Source organism: Phyllostomus discolor, chromosome 2 (genome assembly GCF_004126475.2).
Source record: "Phyllostomus discolor isolate MPI-MPIP mPhyDis1 chromosome 2, mPhyDis1.pri.v3, whole genome shotgun sequence".
NCBI lineage: Eukaryota > Metazoa > Chordata > Mammalia > Chiroptera > Phyllostomidae > Phyllostomus > Phyllostomus discolor.
This window is the reverse complement of record NC_040904.2, coordinates 174,320,907-174,333,775: the sequence shown is the minus strand read 5'-3', so window position 1 is coordinate 174,333,775 and position 12,869 is coordinate 174,320,907. Positions and strand designations below refer to the sequence as shown.

At 38.7% G+C, this 12,869-nt stretch overlaps 1 protein-coding gene across 1 annotated transcript in view; it reads right to left on the bottom strand.

Moving 5' to 3' along the window:
* The window catches only part of SLC2A13 (solute carrier family 2 member 13), a 281,707-nt gene that overhangs the window by 46,562 nt on the left and 222,276 nt on the right, over positions 1 to 12,869 (bottom strand). The window contains exon 7 of the mRNA XM_028532728.2: positions 8,945 to 9,070. Within this exon, the coding sequence (XP_028388529.1) occupies positions 8,945 to 9,070 (126 nt within the window). The remainder of the gene's footprint in view (positions 1 to 8,944; positions 9,071 to 12,869) is intronic.

Below are 12,869 nucleotides of genomic sequence, written 5' to 3'. Positions count from 1 at the left end.
ATTTCTACACCTTTAAAAATGTGTCTAAAAAATAGAAACATTCCTAAAAGAGATTCTCTTGACACTCTAGTCCAAACTCATATTTCCAGGATGAGCTCCAGCCACCTATTTTCCTTCAAGGGACCCCTTGCTCCCTCTGCTCCTTTTCTGACAAATCCCAGCCTTCCCGGACTTCATCTCTGCAGGTCCACACCTTCTGTGGCTTCATTGTGCCATTATGTGATGGACAAGACTTGCCACTGTTATTTTATATCACCAGGCACATGTAATTCAGGTCTTGGTCCTTATCCTTATAGCAAAAGTCTTACAGTCTTCTGTAGTGAGAAATACTCAATACAGATTACTTTTTGGAGAAGCACGAACTGATGAATAGTTTTTTATTTACTCTTTATTGTATTTTTTTATTAGCATTTAGTCTTCTTCTACTTCCCTTCCCCCAGAAATCACCACACTGCTGTCCATGCCCATGAGCCCCTTTTCCTCAGTCCTGTCACCCCCTAGTCTGCCCCCACCACTAGCTGGCATCCCGCTCTCCATCTAGGGGCCTGCCCCCCTTTGTTAGTTCGGTCTGTTCATTAGATTCCACATATGTGTGAGATCACATGTCTTTCTCTGACTGGCTTATTTCACTCACTGACTGGCATAATGCTCGCCAGGTCCACCCATGCTGTTACAAAGAGCCTTAAAAAAAGAAGAGCCTGGAGGCCCGCAGTGTCTGACATAACTTTTGGACCAACGAAGCTTAAACACACACGGTATCCAAACTAAGATCTTAACAGGTGTCATCAAATATGACTCCTGTTCAAGCAAAAACATAAAGGAAAGTATATTTTAAAAAGCAAAACTGATTTTAAAAAGTCTATATTAGATTCTACCTATGAAATATATACTAGGAAGAGTTAACTTTGAATAACTATACTGTTATTCATTGAGAAGCACAGCTTGAGCATTTTAAATCCCTAATATAAACAACTGATAAAAATATCAATGTTGTATATGAATGCTAAGATACTGATATAATTTGTAAATGATAAATTTCTAAATGCAAAACTGATATATATCTTGAAAAAAAGGTGATGAAGAAAAAAACCCCATTTGCTATTTGGCCTAGTTTCTTAATATACTTGATCTTACACTCTCACCATATATGTTTTGAGGAAAGGTAAATATTTCTTCCAATAAGTTTTACTAAGTATTCTCCATGGAACATAACTTTAACAGTATGTAGTACGTATACTTAAAGCACATGGTTAAATTTTATTTGCATTTTTTTTAGTGTTTGAGTTAGTACCAGGTAAATATTTAACATTGTTAATGAAAAGCACATCACTCTCATTTTTCTCTTCAAGGTTTCCTTTTCTGAAAATAGGTATGAATGTGGAAGATATAACTAAGATGAAATGACAGGAATACTATATCTTATTTAAAACTGGCCCTTTCAATCCTTACTTATTTTTCATGATGGCAGCCTTTTCCACTTTGTCACTTAACAATTATTGACTGAATGCCTGATATGTACAAGGTACCAAGTGGTTAAAAATAGTGCAGTGTACAGATACTGGAATTTATAATTTAGAAGAGAAGATACATCCAAACCCAACTGCTACCATATAAGACAATATAATTATCATATACATTATAAAGGAAAGTGCTAGGGGACAGCAAAGGGTATTAATAAGCATTTTTCCCCCTGTAGTTAATCAGAGAGACTCCAAAGAAACAGTGACATTCGATCTGCACAAAAAATAATGGTTCAAAGTCAGGCAGAGATCAAAAAGAGGGAGAAGGAGGGTAAATTCTTGGCAGAAAGCAATGTGAGGAAAGGCACAGCAGCGGGAAATCAGAATGGATATTAGGGCAGTAGCAGAGGGCGGACTGACTAGAATTCTGGGTGGGAGAGGGGTGGGATGCTCAAAAACAGGCTTGCTGTTGTCTTATCAGAGTACAGCTTGGAGAAAAATATCACTGCTGGATGAATGCAATAAACCAGGCGTTCACTGCGAGTAAGAACAATAAACTGCCAAATAGGGAATCTATGTAGCTATTTTAGTGTGTCTAATTATAGAAAAAACAAGTTGCATTATTGGACACAAATACTGAATAAGCGCTTTAAGAAAGTATCCCTCACTGCAATACTTTCAAAGAGTCAGGATGCTGGAAGTCCCAGAATAGGTTGTTTATGATTTTGTGCATATAGAGCCAGGCGACATGGAGGTGGATGAAATGACAGAGATAAATAGAAAGTATTTTAATGCACTTGTAAGTTAGGAAGTGCTTCTTATTGACAAATCAAAAATAAATTACTACAAGATACATTCTGCTTATATTTTCCCAGGGCATAATCTTTTTACAACTGTTTTAAGATTACATTTTTATTTAATCTTCATAAAAAACATATTGTTCAACACAGAAATTATACTGTTGCCTTTTTATGGATGAGGAAAAGGGCTCACGGGGGCCTAAACTGTCCTAGTTCTACTTCTGAGACAAATGATAAAAGCTCAAATTTGAAATGGCCTGACTCTAAAATGTGTATCTTTCTAACAAATTATTGTCTCCTTAAAATTTGTGGACTTAACTCGCTTTTTGACTTTGAGAAATCATTCAGACCCTCTAAGGCACTGCTGTCTTCATCTATATAATGGGAATAAAAACCATACTTCAGAGAACAAAGCTACATGGAGGCATAGGTAAACACGCTCTCTTCTTCACACAACCACATCGAAATTGCAACCAAACTATAGAAACGTCATTATTCAGAACCAGCAGAAATTGGGCTGAATGGAAGTTCTACAACTATGGAATTAAAGATGAAACCAGATGGAGACTGGTAGGAGGGGCAGAGACGTGGAACAGGCTGGTCCCACACCCACGTACAGCAGATAAACATTGGGAAGGATATATTTGGGAGTGAGGGATCCCAGCCCCACTCCAGGACCCCCAGCCCAGTGTTAGGAAGATAAGACCCCATAACTTCTAGGCATAAATTCAGCAGAGATTGAGGCTGAGGAAGACAGAGACTTCTGAAGTCCCAGGCAGTCTCTTTAAGGGCCTGCACTAGGACTTACTCAGATTCACTCCCTCTGAGCTCTGGCACAGGGGCAGAAGCTTGAAAGGCATTAGAGACATGCAGAGAAGAACTTAAGTGTCTGGCATCAGGGTGAGAGTTGAGGGGCAGCTTTCTCTCACACTGATGTGCTGGCAGAAGCCACTGTTCCTTTTCTGAACTGTTCCCCTGACAGGTGGCAGGTGGGTGCCATATCTGAAACTCCATCAACCTGGCTCACACTGTTTGCCCCATCCTTGTGATTCCGTGAGGCCCTGCCCCACCCAAGCTGTTTCCAGTGGCTTTTCCACACAAATGACTTGTCTTGGTTCATGCTTCATATTTTCCTAAATTTTCTCAAATAAGCAGCATCTGGCTTCAGCAAGCCCTATACCTCTTGCTACTTGCTAAGTAGCCCCAGTCCCAGAAGTAGCAGCAACTCCCTTGGTTTACAGCTCGACCTTGCCTGGGCACCTTCGAGCCTAGCATAAATAGCAGCCATCAGCAGATCACTCTAGCTTATGCTGGGTGGCCCCAGAGCCTGTGCAGCCACTGGACAGCTACAGAGCATGTTGAAGCACCACCACAGCCACTGAAGCAAGTCTGCTCTGGGGAGTGGGCTCCTGCACAGCTGATACTCCACAGTGGTCAAAGGTTGGTGGACAGTGGTCATAGCTAGTCCTTCCATCTGATTGAAGGGGCAAATCCTTCTCATTGACCTGTCAACAAGAATCAAGTCTCAACTACAAGAGGAGGGTGTACACACCCCACATGGAGGGTGTACCTTGAGCAGCCAGCTAGGGTGATAGGGGAGGCTGTGCCAATGGACCTTACACTACACCTACTACCTTAGGTCACACTACCAAGCCAGGGAGATGTAGCAGCTCTACCTAATATAGAGAAACAACACAGGGAGGCTGCCAAAATGAGGACATAAAGAGACATGTCCCACCATGAAAGAACAGAACAAAACTCAAGGAAAAGAACTAAACAAAATGGAGATAAGCAATTTACTAGATGCAGAGTCAAAACACTGCTTATAAGGATGCTGAATGAACTTAGGGGAGAAGCAGATGAACTCAGAAGGAACTTCAACAGTATAAAGAAGGACATGTAAACTATAGAAAGGAAACAGTCAGAAATGAAGGATACACTAACTGGGATGGAGAACAATTTATAGGAAATCAATAGCTGAGTGGGTGAAGCCAAGAATCAGCAATAAGAAAGTAGAAAACAACCAATCAGAACAGCAAGAAGAAAAAAAAATCCAAGAAAATGAGGAAAGTATCAGTAGCCTCTGAGGCAACTTCAAGCATACCAGCAACTACATCATGGGGGTGTCAGAAGGAGAAGAAAAAGAGTAAGAAATTGAAAACCCTTTGAAAATATAAGACAGAAAACTTCCCTAACTTGCCTAACTGGTGAAGGAAATAGGCATATAAGTCCAGGAAACACAGAGTCCCAAACAAGATGAATCCAAAGAGGCCCACACCAAGACACATCATCACTAAAATGCCAAAAGTTAAAGATAAAGAAAGAATTTTAAAAGCAGCAAGAAAAAAGCAGAGAGTTACCTGCAAGGGAGCTCCCATAAGACTGTCAGCTGATTTCTCAAAAGAAACTTTGCAGACTAGAAGGGAATGGCAAGAAATATGCAAAGTGATGAAAAGCAAGGACCTACATCCAAGATTGCTCTACCCAGCAAAGCTATCATTTAGAAGTGAAGGACTTCCCAGTCAAAACACTAAAGGAGTTCATTATCACCACACCATTATTATATGAAATGTTTAAAGGATCTTCTATAAGATGATCAAAAATATGAATAATAAAATGACAATAAATACATTATCTATCAATAATTGAACCTAAAAAAGAAAATAAATGGACAAGCAGAAAAGAAAGAGAATCATAGACATGGAGAATTTTTTTTAAATTTTATTTATTTATTTTTAGAGAGGGAAGGGAGGGAGAAAGAGAGAGAGAGAGAGAGAAACATCAATTGTGCGGTTGCTGGCGGTCATGGCCTGCAACCCAGGCATGTACCCTGACTGGGAATCAAACCTGCAACACTTTGGTTTGCAGCCCGCGCTCAATCCACTGAGCTATGCCAGCCAGGGCGATATGAAGAATTTTTTGATGGTTGCCAGATGGGAGGTATGTGGGGAGGGATGGGTGAAAAAGGTGGATGGATTAAGAAGTACAAGTTGGTACTACCAACTTGTTCATGGGGATGTAAAGAACAGCACAGGGGACATAGTAGCCAAACAGTATGTATGCATGACCCACAGACCTGGACAATGGTGTAGGGATTGCTTGAGGGAGTGGGGGAGTCTGGGTGGAGGGTGGCAAAGGGGGAAATTGGGGCAACTGTAATAGCATAAACAATATAGTGTATTCTAAATTTTTAAAAAATCCTATTTCACAGAGGTGTTGAGTTGATTTTAGAACGTTATATTTTTTTTCTAGAAAATGGTCCACTTTATCTGTTTTCAAATGCAGTAGACATTATCAGTAGTATTCTCTTATGATTTTTAAAATCTTTACTATCTGTCCTTACATGCTTTTCTTCCATTCTAAATATTGTTTATCTGTGCCCTTTCTCTTTCCTTAAAGAGTAATGTCAAAGGTTTCTCCTTTACACATGGGTCTTCTCTGTGAATCAACTTTTGTTTTGTTTTTTGATTCTCTCTAGTATTTCTTTGCTTTGCATTATTTTTTTCTCATCTTTTAATTTCCATCCCCTGCTTACTCTACAGACTTAGTTCTAGGTCTAATTTCTTGTGAATCTTTTCAGTTATTAATTTTAATGTTTTGTTTTACATTATGATTTCTTCTTAACTGGTTAATTGATTCGATTTTTTTTAACTTCCAAACTAAACTTGTATTTGCATGTGTGGGGGATGCACATGGGAAGTACAGGGGATGATGGGGGGAGGAGAGGACTTCCATCAGCTTACCATATTATATTTTCTAGAGGTATGCTTACATGGTTTTTAAATGAGTTTCCCTTTTTTAATTGTGGTGAAATACATACAACACAAAACTTACCATCTTAATTAACCATTTAAAATTTTTAATAGTACAGTTCAATAGTGTTAAGTATATTCACAATATCATGCAAGCAATCTCCAAAACTCATTTCATTTTGCAAATCAAACTCCATACCCATTAAACAGCTATTCCACTGTCTACTCCTCCTCCACCAGCACCATTCTTCTTTCTGTCTCTATAAATTTGAGTACCTTAGGCACCTCATACTAGTGGAATCACAGGGTATTTGTTATTTTGTGATTGGCTCGTTTTACTTATATCTTCAAGGTTCATCCATGACATAGGAAATGCCAGAACTGAGGTCTGAATACTATATTATTGTGTGTGTGTGTGTGTGTGTGTGTGTGTGTGTATATATATATATATATATATATATATATATATATATATATATATATCATGCTTTGTTTATCCATTCATCCATCACATACACTTGGGCTGCTTCCATCTTCTGGCTATTGTGAATAGTGTTGCTGTGAACATGGGTATTCCCACACTTCTTTAAAACCTTGCTTTCACTTCTTTTGGATATATACCTAGAAATGGAACTGTCAGATGATACGTAATTCTATTTTAAAATTCTGGGACACTGCCATCCTGTTTTCTGTAGTGGCTGCTCCATTTACGTTCCCATCAACAGTGCGTGGACTTTCTAATTTGTCTACATCCTCCACAACTTTTACTTTGTATTTTATAGCAGCCATCCTGACGGGCATGAGATGGTATCTCACTGTGGTTTTAATTTGCATTTCCCTAATGATTGGTAATGTTGAGCAGTTTTCATGTATTTGTTGACCATTTACATACCTTCTTTGGAGAGCTAAATGATTTTTTTAAATTTTACTGAAATACAAAAAAAAGACATAATTGATTACATGGACAAGTGGTTTTCGTTATGTTGAGACAATTCACAGTTTATCTAAATCATCACACTATCTCCCTCATGGGTGGTATTTGCATTCCATCCAGTGTCTTTTCGGAAAACAGCGACAGGCCGGGGTCAGGATACGGGGCTATGAACTGCCATGACTCTTGCCCCCAAAATATCCATAACTCGCTTATTTCAGATGTAAATCCAAGGGAATGGTAGGTTTTGCCCTGAGAATTCCATTCTAGGTACTAGCATAAAACCTATCAACCAACTACTAAACAAAAACATAGTGAATGCTATTTCACTACAAATGGATATTCTATTGCAGGAAGTTTCCACGGTGAACACATCCTGCCTGTTGTGCTTTTTTTCCTGGCCCAGAGTGAGGCAACCAACACTGCTCAGCACAGAACAGAGTAAGGAAACTCTTTTCCTAGGAATATTCAACAAACATAAAATTTCTTCATATATTGTATTTAGTTCTTTGTATTTTTCTAATTGAGTGTTATCTGTGCCTCACTTTTCTCTAGTAGTATGTTTAGTCAAGGAACAATAGCACAAACATATAAATAAAATGAAAGAATAGGCTACAATAAAAGAATATACCTTTCTATTAAAGAGTTATATATTCAACACTTTGTTATTTGCAAAAAGAAATAACAAAACTCCTATTTTAAAGCCTCTGGCCTCTAGACCTTTTAGAGTAAGAGAAATGTCTAATTTTAGTGTCCCCTTTCCATTAGTAGACATTTATAACAAGTTTAGAAGTTAATTCTGTGAAATACAGGAAACGATATACACGGATTTCATAGTATGTCCACAATTCTAGATCACTAACTTTCAGGAAGGATTTTTTTTGTATTGAAAAAGAAATCATAGGGTTAAAATTATAAACTATCACTTCCAGAAATATTTAGTCAATTAACTCCCTAATGAAGCTTGGCTAATGAAAATTACACACTGGGTGTTTCTAAAAGAAGCTCTTTTAAAGCTTTAATTTTAAGTAGTAATTGAGTATCTTTTACACATTTTTTGTAATTAGCATATTCAAAATGTGGTCTAGATTTTCACTCAACTGCCATATAATTTACTTCCACTTCTTTGAAGTAATTCTGTAGCAAAAATGATTAATGATAAGAGAATAATGATTAATAATGGCATATTGTACTTTATAGCTCCTAGGAGGTACAAGTACTTTATTACAGATTTCATTACCTTCATCACTACTATGCAGCAGACAGGTTGAGAACATATTATTCTCCTCATGGGAATTTAAAACACAAAAGAGGTTGAAGCCATGTCAAATAATATTTACATATTTTCTATGACCATGGATCTGAACACATTAGTTCATAAATGTGGGGAATATTTGTTCTATGCAAATATTTCATTCACTTGCCAATTATAAATCAATGTGATCTGTCCAAAAGAGAAACATTTATAGCTTCCCTGACTGGTTACATGCCAGGATCACCAACTTTCTTCCTTATTTTGCTAAATTTCATTAAACTCCAGGAAAGCACTCTAGGAAAATAACAGTTCCATGAAAAAAGTCAAAATTATGTTAATTTGACTTGACAACTTTCTATCTTTCACTTAAGTTGGGGAGTTTGAACATTACTGGTGTAGTAAAATAATATGCAATGAGAGAAAAAGTTCCCTTGCCTAAAAACAGGAACCCCTGCCTCAAGATTCAAACTCCTGTAGCTTAAGGGCAGAGGCAGATCTGGACTCTGGATTTCCCCGAGTCTAGGTTTGAGTGCCTTCTTCTCTAAGTCTCTGAAACATACTGTTGCAACACTTTACATCCACTTTCGTCAGTATATGCTGCAAACTTTAAAAGATCGTTTGAAAAGAAGACAAGTTCAAACGAAATGCAGTAAGTGACATTAAGTGCAGCCACTCTGTAAGTTTAAAAATAGGTCTCCTTCTGAAATTCTACTGTACGTTCTTATAGCACTCACTGAGTGACATACCTGCCCCAGGCTGCCTCATTTGTAGATGCCTTATTTACGGGAACACAGGAGGAGTCAATGACGGTCGATTTGTTCATCTTGTAGCAGAAACCGCAGTCTGGATCCAACATACATTCATTGCAGTAACTGTAAAATGGAAAGAGTTACAGTTGTGTTAGCAGCGACAGCTGGTGCTCCCCTGCATTTTCCACTCTACTTTGCAGCAAGTGTGGGTCCATGAGACTGGTTTTGGCCAGGGCGCAGCGACATGTGATGAGGCAGGTGAAGGCTGGCAGGTCTCTCCCATCTCTTCCTGTCCTGCTGCAGTGCTTTTGGAACCCACTTTGAGATGGAAGAGGCTTTGGGTTTGAGTGACTAGATGGAGAACCTTAGTCAACCTGCAGCAAACAAACCATGCTTCTCTAAGCTGTTGAGATTTGCTACCAAAGCATGGACTGGCCCATCTTGATGCAGCTAACTGGCTCCAAATCATTCCAAAGCTCCAAATTATAATTTGGTATACCAAATTATACCAAGTTTATTTCTTTTGCTTTTGTCATGTACCACATCTTTTAAAAATGGAAAATATATTTTTCCTACATATACTCAGAAGCAGAAAGAGTCAAAGAGTGAAACAAATTATATCGAAAGAAAACATAAAGAACAAAAATACTACCATCCAAATAATAGCCACTGTTAACATCTTTTAAAAAAATAAAAAGATTTATTTATTTATTTTTAGAGAGAGAGGAAGGGAGGCAGAAAGAGAAGAAGAGAAACATCAATCAAGTGGTTGCTTCTCCCATGCATCCCAGCTGGCGCCCAGCAGCAACCTAGGCATGTGCCCTGACAGGGAATCGAACCCGTGGCTTTTCACTTTACGGATGATTTGCTTTATCAATTATTCGCAATGCTTAATTTAAAAGAAGTTAGTGTAGGAAAAAAGGTTAACTTTTCTCTAGGTTAATTACAACTACTGGCTGGATTGCAGAGCCATAATCAATTAATCTCTTGCAGTATCCTAACTGCAAAAAATTCCAAGCAGGGGAAATCCCTTAGAGGGCAGGGTTTTCCCACCTAAGCCCATGGTATGCTTGTAAAATGAGTTTTATTGCTATCACATTCATTTGCTAGATAATTCTGGAGCACCTCGTACACTGCAGGCCACATAAGGCCCTGGAGATACTAAAATGAGTAAGACCAAGTCCTTGTTCTTTGGTAGATAAAAGGCAAGGATGAGTGACAGATATACCGGTAAATAATGGCAGTGTAGAAGGACATATTTATGAACTACTCTAAGGAAAAAGGCACGCTCATTTGCCTGTAAGACCTGGGATAATTTCAGAGGTGAAATTTGAACTGGATCATAAAAGAAAATCACCAGGCAAAGAGGGAAGGGAACTTCAGAGACCTGCTTATTTTACAATTAACGATCAGTCAGTCCAAGCTTTTAAATATCTACTGTGTACAAGTAATTATATGACACAGTGTGGGGGACCAATAGGGTAAGAGCTACTGTTACCCAGAAAAGATGTGGATCCTGACTCCAAATAAAAATACTTCTTTGATTCAAATAGTTACATGGGGAAATACTGGCACTGTTTAAAAGTTATACGATTGTCATTTCAGTTTCCTTCTGTGAACATTTCCTTTGCAAACAGCCACCCTACTTTTAAATGAGGCTTCGGCCCCTATACTAAATGAAAAAAAAAGAGGCCTATTGAAAGGTTAATGTACTTTAGAGAGGTGATAAAGTATTATAAATATAAAACCCACCCACATCTGTGATAAGCAAAATAAACAAAGCAATAGAAAGCATTAGTAGTCCCCAGGGCTTCTGGCTTTGAGAAGTGCAGCTAGGCTAATTTGGAAGGGAAGATAATAATTCTTACAAGTAGTTTGTTTATTTTGCCCATATGAAGTAGGCTCTGAAGAATCCTGATTGTTCCAATGGCTTTAAATGGTACTATTTTAGAAAGGTCAACTTACACACGTGCAGAGAAATGACTCTACTTCTTTAAAAAGTAAGTAATTCCTACAAAAGGCCAAAAACATAATGATAAAAGATAATAGTTACCGAGAACCTACTATATATATGTGTGTGTGTCAGACATACAGGATGTTGCCCAAAATGCTTTGCCTCTTCCATCATGCCTTCAAGCACCCAACCTGACCACATCTCCCATTCTTCCAGCTTGCTTTTAGTAAACGATCCCTGCTCTGCCATCATCATTCAACAGATACAAACACTTTACACTCCCTATATACCAGGCACTATTCCAGAAACTGGGAAGCATTTATGAACAAACAGATGCCTTGCACTGGTCGATATGATTTGTATTAGACCTCTGATGCAGACACCGGCCCACAGTGTCCAAGTCATTATGGATGAAATGAAACATTCACACAGACTACCAAGTGGAGGAAAAGGGACAGCATGGCTTTTCTTTCAAGGGGAGCAAAAGCTTCAGCCTCCACCATGATAGGCCTTTATTGGGTTTCTCCGCCCATTACATGATGGTTCATATTTACTATGCACAGGTTCACTTTAGGTGGTTACCTTTTACAGAAAACAAAGGAGCCAATGCTACCAATCACATCACAGAAAAGGGATATTTGCAAAGGCAAAAGTGGTTGAACGGGTTACACTCATCCTTGGAAGGTTTAGCATGGTTTTTAGGAAGTTGCTTTGCAGTAAATGTCCTCAATTCAGGGTGAGGGAGTTTTAGCAAAAAGCAAGACTCATAGCAGCCTAGGTACACTGCAGGCCTGATTCCCCACAAGAGAACCTACCCATGGGTGTGGGTCGTGTGCATCTCCGAGTGGGAGCTGGGCCCATGCCATGCAGAATGGTCTACTACAGACCTCCTCATGACCTCCAGCTAGTTGGTCCCCCTACTTGCTCCCCTATTTACTAGCTTTTTCCTTCCTTTAGTTCTGTCCTTAGCAAGCTGGTTGATCACGGCCCCTTTCAACATCCTGAATTTCACCGACTACTTATCTTTCCATCACACCTATCTAGCCCAAATTCTAGCCATGTATGAATGCAAACAGTTGCATTCACCCACACACCCAAATGCAATGGACAGAATTCTGAAGCGGTTGTTCCTCTCTAATGCACTACTACCAGCCTCAAAAGGTTCCTCAACACCCTGCAATCCTTAGTAGTTCATTTTCTAGCCAACTCTAGACAAGGACTATTCCAACCACCCTACACCAGGACTATTCTTCAAATCTCCACTGCTCCACTTCCCTTTACTCTCTGCAAATGACCTCAACTCCAGCTCAGGGAGAAAAGAGATGAAAGTGGTGAAGATGGGAACTTTATAATCTTATAGCAACAAATAAACCATCCTAGTCTCTATGCTCCAGTTACAAAGAGAAATTTGTCCTTATCCTAAGGCCAACTGCTCTGTCTGGGCTTTCATCCCATTCCAGCTCTTTGGGCCACTTCAGACCCTTCTGTTTACTGCCCTTTTCTTCTCTTACCCGTCCCCTGTCTTAATGTAGAAGGTTAGGCTTTTGATTTGATATCTTTCTTCCATTTTAACATAGAATTTATAGTTATAAACTTCGCTGAAAGCAGTGCTTTAGACACAGACTGTATTGAATATGTTGTGTCCTCGTTTTCATTCTTTTCAAAGTATTTTTCTCTAATTTCCCTTGTGATTTCTTCTTTGATCCTTTGGATTCAGGAGTACGTTATTTAATTTTCACATATTTGTGAATTTCCCAGTTTTTTTCTTTAGTGTTTCCTAACTTTACTCCTTTGTGACCAGAGAACATACTTGGTATGATTTCAGTCTCTTTTAAATTTATTGAGGCTCATTTTATGGCCTGGCATAAAATTTTTCCTGCGTGCACTTAAGAAAAATGCATTTTCTGTTGGTGGTGGCATGTGACATGTTCTCCCATCATCTCCAATGGTTTATGGTAATTATGCCAA